General features: G+C 34.6%; 1 protein-coding gene across 2 annotated transcripts in view; it reads left to right on the forward strand.

The window, feature by feature from the left end:
- The window catches only part of AP3B1 (adaptor related protein complex 3 subunit beta 1), a 315,994-nt gene that overhangs the window by 187,697 nt on the left and 106,407 nt on the right, over positions 1-21,890 (forward strand). For both annotated transcript variants that reach the window (XM_066381706.1, XM_066381707.1), the window contains exons 18-21: positions 2,645-2,753; positions 6,501-6,660; positions 10,687-10,825; positions 18,910-18,982. In XM_066381706.1, coding sequence (XP_066237803.1) covers positions 2,645-2,753; positions 6,501-6,660; positions 10,687-10,825; positions 18,910-18,982 — 481 coding nt within the window. The remainder of the gene's footprint in view (positions 1-2,644; positions 2,754-6,500; positions 6,661-10,686; positions 10,826-18,909; positions 18,983-21,890) is intronic.

Consider the following 21,890-nt stretch of genomic DNA (forward strand, 5'->3'; position numbering starts at 1 on the left):
GAAAACTGGAAAGCCACATGCAAAAGATGAAACTTGACTATAGTTTGTCCTCCTGCACAAAAATTAATTCAAAATAGATCAAAGACCTAAACATAAGATTTGAAACAAATTACATAGAAGAAAACATAGGTCTAAACTGATGGACCTTTGCCGTAGAGAACATTTTATGAATCTGACCCCAAAGGCAGGGGAAGTAAAGGCAAAAATAAGTGAATTGGACAATATCAAACTAAAAAGCTTCTGTAGAACAAAAGAAACCAACACAAAACAAAATGGCAGCCAAACAAATGGGAAATGATACAAACAATAGCTCTGATAAGGGGTTAATATCACAAAGCTCAGAAACAGACAAGCAAACAATCCAATTAAAAAATGGGGAAAGGATCTGAACAGACACTTCTCCCAAGAAGACATACAAATGACCAACAGATATATGAAAAGATGCTCATCTTCATTAGTTATTAGAGAAATGCAAATCAAAACTACATTGAGATACCACCTCATACCTGTTAGATTGGCTGTTATCAATAAGATAGGTAATAACAAGTGTTGGGGAGGTAGAGAGAAAGGAACCTTCATTCATTCTGGTAGAAATATAAACTGGTACAGCCATTATGGAAGGTGCTATGGTGGTACCTAAAAAAATTAATGTTAGAGTTACCCTGTGACCTAGTAATACCAGAAAAACTCAAAAAAGTTGGTATGCAAAGATACATGCACTCCCATGTTCATTACAGCATTATTTATGGTGGCCAAGACATGGAAACAACCAGTTTCCTTCGATAGAGGATTGGATAAAGGTTTGTTACATATAAACAATGGAATACTACTCAGCAATAAGGAATAATGATACATTGCCATATACAACAACATGGATGGACCTTGAGAACATTATACTAAGTGAATTAAATAAATCAGAAAACACTAAGAATTATATTAATTCATACATAGGTAGGATAAAACAGACCCATGGACATAGATAAAAGTGGTTACTAGGGGTGAGGGCTTGGGGTAGGGGAGTAAGGAGGGACAGATATATGGTGATGGAAAATGCTTTCTTTGACTTTAGATGATGGGCAAGCAACAGTTCAAATGCTATAGAGATGTTCACCTGAAACCTATGTATTCTTATCCAAAAAAGAAAAGAAAATAAATGCTGTGATGAAAAAGAAGATTTGAACAAGGCATGGGAGTTGGAATTTTAAGTAGCGTGGTCCTTTCTGAGGTGACATTTGTGCAATGAGAGTTATCTGAAGTAGAGAGGTGGAGGTGGGAACAGCTCGTGGGAAAGCCCCTAAGGTGTTTGAAGGAACAGTGAGGAGAGGCTGGAACATAGTGTGCAGGAAGTAGAGCAGCAGCAGGAGGTCCGCTGGTGGGCTTGGCATGGGCTTGCAGGGCTGTGTGAACTGTTCTAAGGACTTGGGCTTCTTCTCTGAGTGAAATGGGAAGCTGTTGCAGGGCTTCACACCAAACGGGCTTGATCAGACTTTTGGTGTTTTTCTTTTTAAATTTTTTATTTTTCAATTACAGCTGACATTCAATATTATTTTATATTAATTTCAGGTGTACAGTATAGTGGCATACTAGTAAAAGGTGACTGCATTAAGAAGTACAGAGTGGTAGTTACAAAAGTAGTCATGGGATTTCAAATACAGTATAGGGAACATAGATGATAATATAGTTGAATTTATTTAGAGTTTACTAAGATTATTCTAGATGCTGTCTTGAGCAAACTTGAAAGGGGAGGTTCTGGGTGGGAATGGAAGTAATATAACCAGTTAGGAGACTTGCAGTAATCCAGAAGACAGAGATGGCTCTGACCAAGGTGTTAAAAGAACATAGTGTCTAGGCTTTCTTGATGGATATGCTTAGGAAATGAGAGAAGCCAAGAATACTCAAGGGTTTAGGCTGTTGAGAAGTTTAGGGCTATTTATTGCCTATAAAGAAGTGTTTTCATTGTTTTTCTTGTACCTCAAAACCAAGCTGTGAACTTGCCTGCCTTCCTGCCTCCCTCCCTCCCTTCCTTTTTAAAGTGAGAGGAGGGAAGATAGAGATACAAACTTTCGCATGTGCCCTGACTGAGATCCACCGTGCAACCATCTTGGGCCTATGCTCAAATCAACCGAGCTATCGTCCGTGCCTGAGGCCAACACTCTGACCAATTTTACCAATTGAGTTACTGGCTGATGGAGTGGAGAAGAGAGAGAGAAAGGGGACGGGAGATGGGGGACGAGAATCAAACCCAGGTTGTTGGCATGCTGGGCTGATGCTCTATCCACTGAGCAAACGGCCAGGGCCAGAACTTGCATTTCTTATTGCTATTACTGTGATTTACTTCTAAGTATCATCTTTCTAGACTTTAGTTTAAATCTTCTGTAGACAAACAAATACAAAAGTGTTTAAATTTACATGTAAATAAGGTTGTTGATTTAACATGAAATAGACACTGAGAGTTTGTGTTCCTCTATTCAGGAGTAAAGGGGAATCAGCCTTCATTCCAGGACTTGTAACAGTCACCTTCTCTGTTGAGGCTTTCAACTGTCTTCTGGGTTCAGTGTATTTTGAATGATTAAGTTAGCCAGAATACTGAATCCATCAATGAGAAGAACTCTTTATATTTACATACCTTTTTTTTTTTAAACAGGCAAAAGAATGGACTCCATCAGGTAAACCAAAGAAAGAGAATCCTGCCAAGAAATTTTATTCTGAATCTGAGGAGGAAGAGGACTCTTCTGATAGCAGTAGTGACAGTGGTGGGCTTTATAATTATTTTTTCAGGAAATATTTAATCATTTTTAAATTTTCAATTACAGTTGACATACAGTATTATATTAGTTTCAGGTGTACAGCCCAGTGATTAAACATGATATAACTTACTGACTGATCATCCTTATAAGTCTTATACCCTTCTGACACCATACATATTGACTGTTTTTCCTATGTTGTACCTTACCCCCCATGACTATTCTGTAACAACTACTTTGTTCCTCTTAATTTCTTCACCTTTTTTACCTGTCCCCCAAACCTCTCCCATCTGGCAACTGTCACAATGTTTTCTGTATCTGTGAGTCTGTTTTAGTTCTGCTTAGTTCATTTATTTTGTTTTTAGATTCAATTGTTGGTAGATATTTACCATATTTTTCACTCCATAAGATGCACCTGACAATAAGCACACTTAGGGTTTTAAGGAGGAAAATAAGAAAATAAATATTCTGAACCAAACGGTGTGTTAAAATATTTAATAAAATACCTTATTTTTCACTCCATAAGATGCATGGGTATTTTCCCCTCCAGTTTGGGGGGGGGGAGTGCATCTTATGGAGCAAAAAATGCAGTATTCCCATTTTATTTTTATACCTTTGATCTTTCTCCCTCTCCTTCTTTTTCTTCTTTCTTCCTTCTTCCTTCTCTTTTCCTTCTCCTCTTCCTCCTCCTCCTCCTCTTTTCTTCCTTCTCCTCCTCCTCCTCCTCTTCCTCCTCCTCCTCCTCCTCCTCCTTCTTCTTTTTCTCCTCCTCCTCCTCCTCCTCCTCCTCCTCCTCTCCCCCCCTTTAGCATTTTATGTAATATGGGTTTGATGATAATGAACTCCTATAGCTTTTTCTTGTCTGGGAAGCTCTTTAAAAGTCCTTCAGTTCTAAATAATAGCTTTGCTGAGTAGAGTAATCTTGGTTGTAGGTCCTTGCTTTTCATCACTTGGAATATTTCTTGTCATTTTCTTCTGGCCTGCAAAGTTTCTGTTGAGAAATCAGCTGACAGTCTTAGGGGAGCTCCCTTGTAGGTACCTGGCTGCTTTTCTCTTGCTGCCTTTAAGATTCTCTCTTTGTCTTTACCCTTTTACATTTTAAATATGATGTGTCTTGGTTGTGGGCCTCTTTGGGTTCATCTTACTTGGAACTCTATGCTTCCTGGACTTGAATGTCTATTTCTTTTACCAGGTCGGCAAAGTTTTCTGTCCTTATTTTTTTCAAATATTTCTTGTTATCTCTGTTCTGCTTTTGGTACCCCCATGAAGCAAATGTTGGGCTGCCATCTTGACTGGTACTTAGATGCTTTTTAAGTCCCTTCAGTACTAAAATTCTGTGACAGATTTGCTTAATGAAAAACTTATTTGCGTTACTTTCTAACACTCTTATTAACAATTAACCTAGTAGACATATCTGACACAAGATCAAATGACTTGTCTTCTAAAACATTTATTCCTTAAGGTAACAGGGTCCCTCACTATTACTTGGTCATCCATTCCTTTACTTTGTGGTAATTAACTCATTTTTTCCTGTTTCCATGATCAAAATCTTTATTTCTGGTATCTGATGAAATTATTTGTGGTTCATTACCTTCTGAAATAATAAGGTGAGAACCAAAGAAAAAACTTCAATTAAAAAATATAATGCTAAAAGTTGTGGAATTTCAGGAATAATATATAAAATTGAGAAAGACCTATTTGTATAGTTGAGTATACTATGTGAATATTTCTCTTTATTCCATTATATACAAGCTCATGCTAATCTTTTTTAATAATGTATTTGAAATATTTTATTAACAGTAAGACTTTTCATGGGTTTATCTGAATACACGTTGTACTTAGTCATATGGCAGTAGTTCCACTCTTGCTACGGGAGAAAAAAGATAACTTCTCTCATTAGAAGTTATGAAATTCTTTTCCCAGTAAGCAAGTTATTTTAGAATAAACCAATTCCCTCAGGATTTTACTAACTTGAAAATGTAGGTAATGGTGCCTAAAGAGACATGGATCCATATTTTTTTATACTCTCATGTGATTAACAGAAGAGTAATTTAGATGCTATCATTTCTTTTCATAATTTATGGCATAAACCCATTGTTTTAGTTAATATAAAAGTAGCACAAAAGTAGGTTTACAGTTGTGAGTACATAAAACACAGTTTATTCTTGTATTGTTATTTATTTATTTATTTTTATTTTATGTGACAGAGACAGAGATAGGGACAGACAGGAAGGGAGAGACATAAGGAGAATCAATTTTTTGTTGAGGCACCTTAGCTGTTCATCGATTGCTTTCTCATATGTTCCTTGACCAGGGGGCTACAGCAGACAGTGACCCCTTGATCAAACCCGATGAGCCCACACTCAAGCTGGCGACCTTAGGGTTTCAAACCTGGGTCCTCCGTGCCCCAGTCCTATGCTCTATCCACAGTGCCACTGCCTGGTCAGGCTTGTATTGTTATTTATTTAATTACTGTAAATCTACTTTTGTTCACCCCTGTATATGTGTGCAACTTTGATATCACAACAGATTCAAAATATCTTTATTCAGGATTTTTGTCTTTGTAAAGCTTGGGGTAAAATATTTTTAGCTCTTTGTAAAAGCTAATGATATTTAATGCCTTACCATGTGGCAGGCACTATCCTAATCACCTTTACAGGTTTCAAATCATTTAAACTTCGTAACACCTCTGTAAAGTAGCTAGTATTATTATCCTCATTTATAGAAAAGTAAACAGACTCAGATAGTTTAAATAACTTGCTTAATCTTATAATTGGGATGGAGCAGAGCCCGGCCAGGGTTTGAACCAGACATTTCAACTTGAGAACTCATGCTTTTAACCAATACAAGCTATTCCAAAAGAATATAGGTTCTCCAAGCTTTTTACTTTGTGATACATAAATCAGTCCTCATAAAATAGACAATATTTTAACTAGAGCTTATGTTTCTGTCTAAGGGCATTCTATGAGATGGATCACATTAGGGGCAACAGTTTGGCCTCTTTATCTAAGATATAATTCTTTACCTATATTCATTTCAGATGCTAAAAAGTAATGTTTTATGTTTAAAATATACATAAATATACAATATGCATCAATTCTGCAGAGTCCTAGTATACCATAATTTATACATAAAACGTTTAAGTGTATATTTCCTTAGTGTATCTTTACCATCTCTTTGGCCAATGGAACACTCTTATACTAGTTAGAATAAGTAATAACTTTAATTAGTAACTCTGCTTGCCTTTGAATTTAGAAATATTAGATGATTTGAATGATTCATTTCCCTCTCAAAATTTGTTCTAAAGAAGATTCAACTGTTTGTTACCTTTTTCTTCCCTAAGTAAAATTTTCTATTATCAATAGAAGAATTTAACATTATTTTTTATCCTTACATCATCCTTATAGCTTTAAAAAAAGAAACAACTTTTTGTCATAGCTAGATACAAGTTTGAAAAATGATATTCTCTCAGACTTGAATATTTACTTGGGTCATCTTTGCTTTTTCCCAGCCTTTATTAGAGCCCCTTCTGAGTCTTATGGAGTCCTGCCACACTCAGCTTGTTGCAGGATTCCAGAAGTCTGAATGATTGGAATATGGAAGTAGAAAGTGTTAACGAGGGGCGTACAATAAACTAACATTCAACATCTGTTTTCATTTGTGATGAATATTGACCGTTACTTTTGTCCTTATGTGTAATTAAATGACTATACATCAGAGAAAGCACCTGATTCTGTTTTTTGGTTTTTTTTGAAGGGAGTGAATCTGGAAGTGAAAGTGGAGAACAAGATGAGGGAGATAGCAGTGATGACAGCAGTGAGAACCCCTCTGGTGAGAGCGAGAGTGACAGTGGGGGTGAGTCAGAAGTGGAAAAGAAAAGGTTGGCCAAGAGGAGCTCCAAAACCAAAGGAAAAGGGTAAATTATTTTGTCAGGATTTTCTTCAAAAGATACTCTGTGTTTTTTTCCACCAGGCTGAATTTTCCCTCTAATTCATAGAGCCTGACCGGGCAGTGGCGCAGTGGATAGAGCGTCAGACTAGGATGCGGAGGACCCGGATTCGAGACCCCAAGGTCGCCAGCTTGAGTGCGGGCTCATCTGGTTTGAGCAAAAAGCTCACCTGCTTGAGCCCAAGGCACTGGCTAGAACAAGGGGTCACTCAGTCTGCTGTAGCCCCACGGTCAAGGCACATATGAGAAATCAATCAATGAACAACTAAGGAGCCGCAATGAAGAATTGATGTTCCTCATCTCTCTCCCTTCCTGTCTGTCTGTCCTTACCTGTCCCTCTCTCTGATACGCTCTGTCTCTGCCACAAAAAAAAAAATAAAAAAATCATAGAATGAGAAAATAAGTGCATTTTTTCCTGAACAGATATTAAATCTTGTAAATTAATTTAGAATACTTGATCAAGTTATTCTACCACTTACATTGCTTAGTTTTCATTTTGAACTTGAACAAATTTTGAGGCCACATTTCTAAAATTGGTATAACCTTGGAAGGCTGAGTTAAGTGGTCAAGCAGTAGGTATGAAACACTTAATTACCTTTCGTAGCAGTTTTGCTGAGGACTAAAATTAAATCATTCAACACTTTGCCATTATGTAAGTAAGACAATTGATTTTCCTAAATAATGTTATATTAAAAAGATTATGATCCAGATATTAGAGTCAGGAGCTGTGAAGGAAGACGGTCATTAGATATTTAAGTGTTAGTGCTTTTTAAGATCTCCCGTTATCAACATTATCATGTATTAAAGTGTCATTAAAATTTTGAGTAATTGGGGCTAATACCTTGGATTGTAAGAGTCTGTTTTCCGCGCTATTGTCAGCAAGTGGCCTCTGCAGACTTGATGGCCCTTTCCTGGGAGTCTGCTGCCCGCTTACTTGATGAGCTTGCAGCCCAGCTCAGTCGTGGCTGACAGCGCTGATTGGGGCACGGTACGCTCTCTGCTCCTTTTATTACAGACAGTAATTAAAGCAGCTCGCCCTGCCACTTCCATAACAAACACAGCATAATACCCTAATTATGACTTTATTAATTTAAGTCAGAATTTAATGATTTTAAAAGTGATTTATATTGTTTTTCCTGTTCAGAACAAATGAAATCTGTAGGTTAAATTAATACAGGCTTTTCATCATTGCAAAGTTAAAAAGCTAGTTACCAGTAAATTCTTTTCATTAGATTAACATCTGAAACTCTAAGCGGTAACGTAAACAATAATTACCCATCAAAATTGAGTGATGCATAACAAAATAACACTTTTACGTTTAAAATCTTATCTCAAAAGCTAGAAGTTTAAATATATTCAGCATTAGTCACTTGTTGCAACAAAGGAATACTTGGTTAATAATAGCCTTTTCTTTGAGAAAAATTCTGTACTTCTGGTTTAATACCAGAGTGGCTATGACTACAAAATTTATAAAAAGTATCTCATTTCTAGGAAGGTAAAGTTTGGTTCAGAGCACTAAATATCTTTTCAGATAGCTAAAGCCAGTATGCTAGAAATTTATAATCATGTATTAGATTAGTTTCATTATTATTTCCTTGTAGAAATGGACTTTTCTCTTTACCCATATTTGAATTTAAAAAAATTGTTTATTACATCAAAGGGAATCTCAGATGTATTCTAAATCTTATATTTTTAAGTACATGTTTTAAGCATCAAATTGGGGATAATAAATTGCTATTCTTTGCTAGGGAAAAAACAACATATTTTTTAGTCATCAAATTTAATTACATGTGCTCTGAAATGTTACCATGACTCAATTTTTAATAAACAATCATATTTCCTCTACAAAAAAAAAATCTGTTCTAGGAAATACTGATTCTTTTTTTTTTTGCCTAACTGCTCTCCCTTTCGTTGTTGTTCTGTCTCGTAGAATATTTTTAAAACTTTGCTAGTGCATGATAGTTTTTTTTAAAAGGAAAAGAGCTTTAAGTATCTTCAAAACCACCCTTTGTTAATTATAATTATGACTAAATTTGAGTTTTACATTCCAAAGTATTTTCATTTGAAGGGAGATAGTATGATGTTGTAGGGAAAATAATGGTCTTTAGATTAAGACAGACATGACATAATCAACAGTTCAAATGCTATATAGAAATGTTTACTTGAAACCTATGTACTCTTATTGATCAATGTCACCCTGTTGAATTTAATTTTCTAAGTAAAATAAAAATTAAAAAAAAAAGACAGACATGAGTTCAAATTATAATTCTGACCTCCTGGCTTTGTGTCCTTGAGCAGGTTACTTAACTTTCCTGAGTATTATGGGATAATAATGCACCCAGTAAAAATACAATGGGATGTCTAAATTAGATGATTGGTATAAAGTTCCTAACATGCCTGGCGTAAGATAGATTCTTATACACACACACACACACACACACACACACACACACACACACACACACACAGAGTAAACAGAACTAGAACTTCAGTTTTGAGAAAAATGTAAAAGACCACAAGGCATCTCTCTTCCCGGACTAAGACCTTTCGGCTGTCTCACATGTTGTCGTCCTTGCAGAACTACCTCCCTACCCTCTGCCTTCCTTATTTCTATTTCTTAAATTACATGTCTTTTTATCTAGGAATCCTTCCTAGTCTTCATTAAGTTTGTTGGTATGCCCCTCCACCTGTTCTCATGGCACATTGTACATTATTACTTACTGTATTTATTGCCAATGCCACCTTACTTCTCTGTGTCTTCTAGTGGACAGTAGACTTTGTAAGGAAGGCACATTGGGATTGTCTGTATCTTACTAACCATTCTTATCCTTAGCACCTAACCAACGCCAACATGTGGACAATCAATACATATTTGTTCAATGAGAGAGAGAGTGAATAAATGAATGAATAGCATCAACACTTAGGTTTGGTCATTTGGTATTTTAAAACTTTATGATTATCTTTTCATAAGAATGCATTAGAAGAAGTCTCTTGAATTGGTTAATATTTACTCAGATAATATGTTTTAGGGTCACATTTAGGAACATATGTAAATTTTCTTGGCCAGAAAAATTTATAAAATGCAAGTCTATTTTAGCGAAAGTATGTATACATGTATAAACTTACTAACACAGTATTTCGAGACAGTATTTTAAAAACAACCTGAGTATCTTTGAAGTTGTTACTCTTGGCACCTAATATATAATCCTGGTAAATCAAACATTTAATTCTAAGTTTTTTTTTCTACTTAGGATAGCATTTAGGTTATCTTACGATCTTTTGCATTTGAGGTTGTGTGAAGTGGTATATTTGGTTTTGAATGGGTTCTGATTTATTTGGTTATAGATAATACAACCTTTATTATCATTTCATTAACATGTTCTGGGATTTTAAAACTATATTTATCACCGGGTTTTTTTGTTTTGTTTTGTTTTGTTTGTTTGGGTTTTTTTGCATTTTTCCAAAGCTGGAAAAGGTGGAGGCAGTCAGACAGACTCCCTCATGCGCCCGACCAGGATCCACCCGGCATGCCCACCAGGGGGCGATGCTCTGCCCATCTGGTGCGTTGCTCTGTTGCAACCAGAGCCATTCTAGCGCCTGAGGCAGAGGCCACAGAGCCATCCCCAGCGCCCGGGCCATCTTTGCTCCAATGGGGCCTCGGCTGCGGGAGGGGAAGAGAGAGACAGAGAGGAAGGAGAGGGGGAGGGGTGGAGAAACAGATGGGTGCCTCTCCTGTGTGCCCTGGCTGAAAATCGAACCTGGGACTCCTGCACGCCAGGCTGACGCTCTACCACTGAGCCAACCGGCCAGGCCCTCATCGTTTTAAATACTAGAAGAAAGTGGTTCTCAGTGAAATACTCTTTCCTAGTAAACTTAGATTTATAGGCAAAATGCACAAATAGCAACATTTGTCCTTTTATTTTTTAAACTACTTAAACTTGTTTATATAAAGTATTTAAAGTTAATATTTTAAAATTCTTATTATTATACATAGAGATTCTGAAGATGAGAAGGAAAAGGAGAAATCTGAAACTTCAGATTCCTCCGGTGCAGAATCTAGTTCAATAGAAGACAGTTCTTCAGAATCTGAATCAGAATCAGAAAATGAATCTAAATCCAGAAAAATCACTAAGGTAAGAGGTTACATGTTTGTTGTAATTGAAAATAATTCTATAGCCTTTTCTCAATTATGAATAAATATTCCTGAAAATTTGTGTTTTGTGAAAAATCACAAAACTAAGAAAGGAATTTCACATTGCACTGATAATCAAAATAAACAGTGTTCATTCATCTTTACCTGTGATTTTATATTATTTTTTTGTAGCTAATTGCTTCCCTAAAAACTTAACCTCTGCAAAGAAGTAGAAACTTGGTTTTTAACCTCATCCTTTAACATTGAAATTAGTGAGCAGAGTGTTTATGAGTAAAGCCTTCGTTGTCCTTGGCTAGGATGTGACAAGGAGGGGCTTGGAAGTACAGAAATAGTGTTGAGCAAGGAGTATAAATGTACATGGGGCATAAGAAATTGAGACTGATACCCTTTTAAAGATTTAATCAAATGATATACATACCTTAAAGTAAAAATTTAGTAGCCATGTATTTAAAACAAAAGTAAGAACAACTTATGTAATAGAACGATAATGCTTTTGATATATTTATAATTCTTAACTTTGTTTACTTAACAGCAAAAAAATAATACAAATTGCAAAAATGTAATTATTAATATAAAATTTGGAACTAATATATCTTCATGATCTTTAATGATGAATTATTACTTTTCTTCCTATAAATGAATTGTGTTGATGCTATGCCTGAAATGCAGTAGTTTTTAAAAAATAAGCGGTATTCGATATGTTGAAAATGTGATCAAGTCTTTTAAATTAAATTCTCTCTCTATATATATATATTGCTAAAAGTCATTCAATATAACAACGTTTATTGATAAAACATCTTTTAAAAATAAATATTTTTTGTATAATAAAAGAATATTTGAAATCAAAAGCAAGTATTATACGTACTGGTGTGTTTGTTTTTTTCATTTGTTCTATATTTATCAATTTCTTTAATGAGTCACCTGAATAGCCAAGGGTGAAAATAAATCCATTGAAATAAATCATTGTCCTCCTTTATCCAGAGGTTTATTGTTAAAGAGTAAGCATGTTTAAAAATTGGCTAATACAGGTATTTGTCTTTCCTTTTTTCAAATATTCTTGCATATAGTAAAACCTACTTTAACTCTGAGTTTATATTTAAAAACTGTATCTGTATATTATGTAATCTAAGATTTCAGTTTCAAAAATTTATATAAACTCTTACATATTTTTAGGTTTATTAATCTGGCCTTGTGTAAAAACTTTTTACATAGTGAATTGGATATCTTATCATTTCCTACTTATATTTAATTACAATAGGCCTGACCTGTGGTGTCATAGTGGATAAAGCATCAGCGTGGAACACTGAGGCTTGCCTGGTCAAGGCACGCATGGGAGTTGATGCTTCCTATTTCAACCCCCTTTTCTCTCTCTCTCTCTCTCTTCTAAATTGAATATATAAAGTCTTAAGAAATGTATAAAAAATTACAATAAAGCTTAAGAAGTTAATTTAAAATAAAATAAAGGAGCTTTAGAAATTAACAATAAGTACAACCCAGAAGAAGAAATCAGTGTTTTTAAAAATGACCAAACATATTAATGAATATCAAATGTGTAGAATTAAAATAAGTTGTTCTTATAAAGTTTTGTAAAAGTTGAAAAATTATAGACTTCAGTGCTTACAGGGCTTTACAGGTCCATTAAAAAGCCACAGAGGGCCTGACCTGTGCTGGCGCAGTGGATAAGGCGTTGACCTGGAACACTGAGGTTGCTGGTTTGAAACCCTGGGCTTACCTGTCAAGGGGAGTTGATTCTTCCTGCTCCTCCCCCTTTCTCTCTCTCTTTCTTTCTCTCTTCTCTCTAATATGAATAAATGAAGTCTTTAAAAAAATTAATTAAGAAAATGCCACAGAGATACCCCAGGTCAGCAGTTAAGTTTGGTTCTTTGTGAAAGACTATCAATGACAGATTAGCTCTTTTTGTAATTGAAAATATTTTACTATAGAACATCAGTGTAAAATTTCAAAGTAATGCAATGAGCCAAGATTCTTGAGAAATTCAGGTTTTACTCATGTTGTTGATAAGTTTCATGTCTATGTGTTTTGCTATGTGGCTTATTTTCTCTATATTAAAATGCCTTATAATAGGATGGTTTGTTTTAATTTATCAATGAGATTATTCTCCACCTTGGTGGATATGGACCCACCATAACTTTTTTCTTTCTATTTCTTTCTGAGTGACTTGGAGTATGCCGTGCGCTTACAAGTATACCAATTTTCTAATAATTGGAAACTTTATAATTGTAGAATTCTTGCACCAAGCGTTGTGGCTTCTGCTCTGAATTATGAATAATGAAGGCAGTTGGTTGGTGCTTTACCTCAATTTAGCATGACAGTGTTTTAGTGCTGAAAATTCATATGCCTTAGGTCTGCAGCCAAACAAAATATATATATTTTTTACTCTTTTTCTTTCATTTCTTTTATTTAGACAGTGTGTTTTTTGGAATACTGAGCATGAAAATCAGAACTTTAGGTATTTTGAACATAGTGGTCCTATGGGATAGGCATAGTGTTGTACTTGTTATCCTTCAGTTTCCTCATCTATAAAGTAGAAATGCTAATACCTACCATACTTTTTTCAGGTGCTATTATAAAAAATCAAATGTGAAAAATCAATGTAAAGCACCATGTAAAACATCAGTGTTAACTTTTTTTTAACTTGAATATTAATACCTCGAGAGACCAACAATATTAGCATTATAGAATACCAATGCTAAAAGGAACCAAAATTATTTTTATAACTCTATGTCTCCTGTATGTGTTTTTAATCTTTTTATACCATTCAAGTTATAGGTCAACATTTGGATTGGCCCCTTCCTTGCATCTTGTGAACTTACCCACTTTCTACAGAATATTGAGCTGCCATCTGCTGTGAGCATCTCCCACTGCTCTGCTCTCTAACATACCATCTATATAGTTACCCTCCCTTTTCTTTGAATAGCTATGAGTAAGTGATCCCTTAACCCAGAATAAGTTCTATTTCCTTTTGGCCTTGTTTTGTTGAGAATCATCTGCTCCCTTTTGCACCTTCAGTGTTTTTCTCTACTAGTGCTTCCTTTGCTAACCAGGGTACTCAAGTCCTCCCCCCCCCCCCCACACACACATTTAAAGAGAGAGAGGGAGAAGGAACTAGAAGAGGGGCAGAGAGAGTTGAGTTCAGGAAAATAATCTAGGTATTCTTCATCCACTGCCTCTTACTTAACCTAGTTATTTCTTAGTCCCTTTGAAATTGATTTTCACTCCCCTTACTTCCTACAGGTTCTGCTCTCTGAAAAGTCAGCCATGATCTTCCTCAACTGAGAGCTCTCTCAGGAATTATTCTCCTACTGCTAATACTTGAAACTCTCTGCATCCTTTTTCTTCTGACTTCTCTCACCTTTCCATCTTTCATTTGCTTCACTTTTACCACCTTTTGACATCCATTGTCCCAAACTTAGTGCTTAGTATACATTATTTTTCAAAAATATTATGATGCATCATCTGCATATATGATAGAATTGTGCACTTGAAAACTGCATATCTTATTAACCAATATCACTCCAAAACATTTGATTTAAAAATGCATTACCTTAATAAAAAATTAATGTGGATTATTTTTACTTTTTTCCTCTCTACGTTTTTTTCCAATTGATACCCATTCTTTCCTATAGTTTCAACTAAAACTTTTGTGTGAATTATTCTATAATAACACCTCTGAGTCCCTACAACAGCTGTAACCTTTCTTCCCAAATTAAAATCAAATTCCTAGATCTGTTAGGAGCTGCTGGTTTTCCAAACCAATTTATATGGCCTGAAGATGACATGCTGTTCCATTTGGTACCAGAATTCTTTCTCCCAGTTCTTCCAGATCTGTAGTTCCAAAGTTGTCTCTGATCCCTCCCTCATTCTGCATGTTTACACAGTTGCCAAGTCTTAGATATTCTGTATGTTATTTCTTGTATCTGTCACTTCTTTTCCCACCAACATCATTCTAGATAAGTTCTTTATTTACCTCACTTAGAGTCATTGACATTGGTCATTCTCAGAGTTCCCCCAACCCCAATCCTTCTATGCAGCTGCCAGATTAATGCTCACATTACCTATATTGATGCTCTGTTTTCATCCTAGTTCATCCTATCTTCAGACTAGCATGTCCAAACCTACTTTTCCAGACTTAACCCCATTTGTGTTCCCACTGTTCTTATCCCAATGTCCTATTTCTCTTAACATGCTGGTCAGTAATGACCAAAGAAAATTACCTTGTTCTTTATTTTGATGAGCAAATAAATTCATTTTGATGAGAAGCATATTTTTACGTTTAGGTGTTTGTTTCTGAAATATATATATTAAGGAAATATTTTAATTTGAGTCTAATATAATACTTTTTGTGAAATAATTCTTTTGCTCCAAATAATTTGACTTAAAGAAAATTTGGCATGTGATCTAAGATAGATTATGGGTAAGAGTGAAAGGAACTATTTTCTGATTAGTTTTCTGTCCCACTTGAGATACAGGGAACAAATTTTAACTTGTATTTTCACAAATATTTATGTATGTTACAATTATAACTTCTGTGAATATCATAGAATATTGGTTTTTACTCCTACATTTCAAACCCTTGCCTCCTTCCGTGTGTGTCTTTCCCAGTTTAGTTCATATTTTAAGTTCTCCAGAACAGCAATAGTATTGCACTTCAATTGAAATCTTTAAGTAATAGTGTCATTAAGCAAGCTTTCTTATTGAAGTAGATATAATTTAATAGGGAAGAGTTATTTTAACAATTTATTTATAAAAAAGTCAATTTGCTGGTAATGTACACTTTTGTTTGAAAGCACAGTGTGTGAGGCTCAGATTTTTAAAATCGCATTTGTTCAATGACTTGAAGAGAAGAAAGTCATTAAATTGTTTTTGATTGGTAATTCTAATTGAAACTATTTTATGCAAATATATTTTCCTGTGATGCTAAAAATTAGTCTTGGATTTTTGTTGATTTTAAAGCATGGTATGTGTTTGACAAACTTTATATACGTACCCAGTTCTATAGTCTAAAATTTTGAACCTCTTTACAATAGTTTCCTCTTAGGAAGCATATTTGATGCTTGTCATGTAAGATCTTTTTTTTATTTGCCTTTTTTTTAATCAGCATGAAAATGAACATGCATAATACATTAAAAGTCTTTACAGGTTATATTATTACATAGTTTTGTTTCTATTATTTGAAGCTTCATAAGAATTTCCAGGATCTTTTATTTATTATTTGAAATGAAATATATTAAAGAGAAATCAGTTCCTTAACCTTGTGACTTTTTATTTCATTTTGAAAATGTTGATGTGTTGAGGTGTATAATTGAATACCATAGAAACAAAATGGAGGTTTGAGGATGATGAATTGATAACAAGGTATTTTTGTAGTTAAATTTTAAGATCAGTTACTATTGTCCTTATAAAAGTCTAATACAGTCACTCAGCTGTTAAAAACCTGATTCTCTATTTTAAAAAAATACAAAAACAAATTGTCTGTGTTTCTGCCTGATCTCTTCTCAAGTACTAACACAATGGAAACAGTGGGTGATCTGTCAATGTGTTTGGTTTGTCAATGATGGTTTTGTATAAATATTGGAAGGGTAAGAAATAAAATTCACACAGTAAAATATGATTTCATCTGCCTTTTCTCTGCAGCTCCATGGCTCATGCTGCGGTGTGAAATTCTCATTTTACACACTTTGCAGGCGGAGCACATGAATTATGCATTAAGCAAGAAAAATCTCCTGCCTCAAGTCCTATATGCATTTACCCAGGTTCTGTCTCTATTACCAAGATAAATTGCAAATGGTGAAATGTGTGATGGAATAGGACTCTTAACTCCTTTATTTAGAATTCAGATTTTTATTTTTATAGTAGATCTTTTAAGTATGAAAATGTTTTGAACTTACTATGGATTTTTTTAAATGGAAAATGAAATATAACATAAGAGGGGAATGCCAAACACATCATAAAGCTTTTTATAGCCTTGATTCAGAATGCAAGGCTTTTTCAATTTAGTAGCAATATCCATTATCTATTGCTAATGTTGTATTTCAGTCATCGGTTATTTGCTGTTCTCAGAAAGTCAATGAAATTCTGTCCTTTTGAGAGGCTCTTTTCTTTCTGTTTTAGGCTTTATGCCAATTTCACATGCAGCTCTGTCCTGTGTTGTATGTAACCTGAAGTGGATTTAATAGATACTGTTACAAACTCTTAGCTGTGAAGTAGAAAATAAGGTATAGACTTGCCTACAGCTTTAACTTTATCTCAATTTGATAGGTTTCTGATTTTTCAGGTGTGGAGGTTACAGTTCCATAAAGACAGTCATGCACCAGTGTAGCTTATAGGAAGCTACACCCATTGTGCTCAGCGTTACATTTTTGAAAAGCACATGGTGATAAGCACTTTTTTGTTATATGTTCTTTCTTCACAGGTATGATATTCCAGTTGAGGTGGCATTTGCTTTCTGAATCAATTTTTGTTACTTGCAACTTTTACATTTCAGTTTCAAAGCTAACATTTCTTCTGTTTATTTTCCTAGCCTTAGAAACTGTTATTCATTTTAGGTGCAGACAGAGGGGCAAATGTTATTTATAAATAACTAATGAATATTAAAACCCATCTAGTTGATTTGGCATTTTCAGTGGCAGATTTGGAGGAAGAAAATCAATGCTGAGTTTTTAGTTAGTGTTTTAATGTGTATTATTGTTTGAACTTTGAAAATACTTTTTTTCCCCTGAGTATTGGCATAAGGAAAATAAAGCAAGCAGAACTTAAAATCATTTAACAATGTTATCTAACATATAATTTGGTGTATTGCTCTTGTTAATGTATGCTTGGTGTAGGAACAGCTCTAAACTTCACATGGTGTAAACTTTAAATGGTGATAATGTACCTTTTGCTTTTGTGATACCTTACTGTGGTTGGAAAAAATACTTCCAACATATTTGTAACAATTTATATAAACAACAAGCTCTGAAGTCCTTTGGTAGAGTGTAAGTTATCTGAAGGCTGGGACTGTCTGTCTTCGGTGTCATCCACTACTTAGCATTGAATGTGATACATATTAAAATTTCTATACATATCTATTAATGAATGAATGAACAAACAAAAACATAGTAGCAGAAACTTACATTTCAGCCTGTAATTTGAGATTAATGTGAAAGAAAAGTATAAATTACAAAGAAAGTGACCTTGATCCAAATACATCTATTTAACACCCTAATCTTTATTGGTCTTTAATTGTTGATGATGCTATTCAGTACTGCACTAATTTTTTTTTTTTTGAGATTATACATTTTTTTTTTTCTGAATGTCTAAGCAAGCTGTGAAAATCTGAGGCTTAGAGACACTGTTTTCTAGTCCATTGTTATCCACGTTTCAAAAATATAGTAAACTAAGCAAATATGAGGTGGAAGAAGCTCTGATTATTATGTTGATATGTTTTGAAATACTTTTTCTCCCCAAAAGAAAACTGTAATAATACTAAATGAATCCTTTCAACCCTAAAGAGCAGGAGCCTGAAAATGTCATTTATAGATTTAAGTGAATACCTTTGGCAGAAGCAGTCCAACACAGCCTAGTGTTGAAATATTAAGTACCTGGTAAAATGCATGTCACAAACTACATCTCAGCAAGATTAATCTATCATAAGCCATTGACCATCTCAGAACTAAGCATATATTGTTTGAGTGTTTGTTTTTCTTAAATCAGCGTGAATGTTTTGTACACTTTCTACCAGAATCAAACTTCATTTTTATGTTAGCAAAATGTTGTCACATTATAAAGTAATTATTTCACTTTAAGTTTTTTCTTCTGAAGGTTATTTATAATCTTTGAACACAAAATATTTTGAATAATTAACACTCTGCATGGTGGAGAAGAAATACTTTATGCTAACTGAAATAAAAGCTTTATTTCGAAAAAATAATTTTGTATAACTATACAGAAACTTAACTTGATTTTTTAAGAAGTCTAGAGGAAAATACTTGTTTTGAAATAAAAAGTACCTCATAGATTTTTAAAATACAACATGCAATAAATGAAGTATTTCTTGTTTTTTAGGAGAAAGAAAATAAAACAAAGCAAGATAGAAATGCTGTTACCAAAAATATTTCACTTCTAGATCTAGATGATTGTAAGTATTAAAATTTAATTTTTTTCTTTTGTGTGTAGCAGTATTTTTATAGTACCTTGTATTTATATGTCTCAAAGTGTACTAGCATCTATTATAAAAAATGTATAGATGAATACAGCAAGAAAATTTTAGAAATTGGTTCTATTAGTATTTTCATCTATTCAGCATATCAGATTGTATCACCTGAATAAATATAATTGGTTAATAAAAGTATACCAAATTTATTTTAATATCTTTTGCTTTAGTAATTTATACTTTTTTAAGTAAATATCCATATCTCACAACTTCTACATTGTTAAATATTGGCTATGGGGGGTTGAGACATCTAATTAAAGGAGGCAGGGACGTAAGGGAGTAATTGGAAATATAAAGGACATTGCTATCTTACTTGCTATGCTTTTGATGGGAACAGAAAAGGGGACTAAAAGTTTTTGGAGGACAGTATATACTATCAATATTTTAACTGCAAAAAGTCCTTGTCTCAGCAAATCTACTTCTAAGAATTTAGAATCATACAAATATACTAACCCAAGTGTGCAAAGATGTGTATTCATCATCTCCTTGAAATCCTCCTTCATTGTGAGAGACAGTGGAATTGACTTTGTTGGTAGGTACATTTTGTATTTAAAGAAGAGTAACAAGCAAGATTTCATGAATGTTAAACTACTATCATTTTTCAATACAGCTTTCCATGCTAGGGGTGGCTTATTCTTATAAACAGAATATAGAGCTCTTGTATTTTTATCATTTACCTAGATTGTCTCATGACAAATTCTTAATATAGAGAATTTAAAATGTATACTATAGAGAAATTAAAATTGGAGCCAAATTTTAATAATTTTTTACCTGTTGGCAAAGATTTTAAAGCAACATTCAGTAATATGAAGGTTTAGAGAATCAGGCATTCTACATATGTTTTTGATAGGAATATATATAGGAGTCATTTTATAATATCAACCGAAATCTAAATTGCACATACCCATCAGTTTTGACCTATCAGTTCTTTTCTAGGAATTGATCCTACAGATAATCTAGCAAAATTAGATCTTACTTCATCCTTGTTGTAGACCCTTTAATGTAACAGCTTAATTTTCCACTTCAATTAATGTCCATATTCCCAGATTTTTGAGATCTCAGATGATCTGACTCTTGCTTACCTCTTATGTTTTTCGTTCCTTTGCTTTTTTTTTTTTTTTTTTGTACCTTTCTGAAGTTGGAAATGGGGAGGCAGTCAGACAGACTCCCGCATGCGCCCAACCGGGATCCACCCGGCCTGCCCACAGGGGGCAATGGTCTGCCATCTGGGGCGTTGCTCTGTTGCAACCAGAGCCATTCTAGCACCTGAGGCAGAGGCCACAGAACCATCCTCAGCCCCGGGGACCAACTTTGCTCCAATGGAGCCTTGGCTGCAGGAGGGGAAGAGAGAGACAGAGGAAGGAGAGGGGGAGGGATGGAGAAGCAGATGGGCTCTTCTCCTGTGTGCACTGGCCGGGAATCGAATCCGGGACTCTTTCCTTTGCATTTGTAGTACACCAGACTTGCCCTGTCCAGTGAGTAGCATCATCCTGGAGCATCAAAGTCACTGGCTTGGCTCTGAGTTCACCAGGTTGAGCCCTGGTCAGGGCATGTATGAGAAGCAATCAGTGGTTGCACAACCAAGTGGAGCAACGAGTTGAAGCTTCTCTCTCTCTCACTCCCATTCCCTCTCTCTTTTCTTCTCTCTCTCAAAAGAAGAAGAAGATGAAAAAATAGAAATATACCAGGCCCATTCCTGACAAGGGCCTCTGTTCTGCTGTTCCCTGTACTAAGGATATTTCTTCCAGACTTGATGGCAAGCTGCTTCTTATCTTTCCTTTCCCACCTCAGAAGTTGCCTTCTCTTACATCCTCAATAATTACTGTCTTCCTGACATTTTTTTCTATCTGAAGTTATCTTAAATATTTTTATTACTTGTTTATTGTCTGACTCTCTCATTTAGGGTTCAGGTTGCACGAGAATAGTATCCTGTCTTTCTTGCTCACTACTATTTATTCCTAGTACATGAACATACCTAGCAATAGTGGGCACCCTGTCAATATTGTTGAATTAATAAAATATGAAAGATTATATATAAAAATTTTATTGCAGCGTTATTTATTTTAGAAAAATACTGAAAACAAAAAGTGTAACCACTAGGGTGAGATAACCATTAACAAAAATGGGGCAAACAGTTTGAGGATCAAAAATTAACATTTTTTTTCACTAGTTGCTTGAGTTCTTAGTTGTGAGAATTAGATTAGTTTTAAAGATGGGGCAGGCACATTTCTTGTGTTTTTATGTGAGAGGCACATTATAATTTACAGAGGTTATTTGTTCAGTACACACTTCGTACCAGGAAAACTGCAAGTACTAAATTTATCTGTGTCTTCATTAAAACACTTATTAACTAAACGTGTGCTTTGATTTGTGTAATCTGCTACATGCTGGAGATTCTAGATGGACACAACATTGTCCTACCCAAGGAACTGTCAGAGTGTCATAGGGGAAACACATGGAGTGGCTTTTAGATTGCCACGCTATAAATGAATGAGATAGAGATATGCCCAGAATGCTGTTAGATATTGGTGTACCTAACCCGCCTAGCAGTTTCAAGATATAATTTAATGCTTGAGTGGTGTAAGTAAGAATTAGTTCAGCAGTTGGAGGTAAGAGAAGAAAGTAAGGGAAATAAAGGTATGGAGAAGTGAAAGAGGTCACCACTACTTGATGTAATAATCATTGTCTCTCTCCAAGGAAGTGCACTCAGCAACCCTACCAAAGACTGGCTCTACTAAAAACAGTTCTGTGGTTTTGAATAAGTAACTTGGTATTTCCTTCTTATATCTGTTGAAGGGATTTTATCATAACCCCTTAAAAGGCTATTTCATGA

The sequence above is a fragment of the Saccopteryx leptura genome, chromosome 4 (assembly GCF_036850995.1).
Source record: "Saccopteryx leptura isolate mSacLep1 chromosome 4, mSacLep1_pri_phased_curated, whole genome shotgun sequence".
Taxonomy (NCBI): Eukaryota; Metazoa; Chordata; class Mammalia; order Chiroptera; family Emballonuridae; genus Saccopteryx; species Saccopteryx leptura.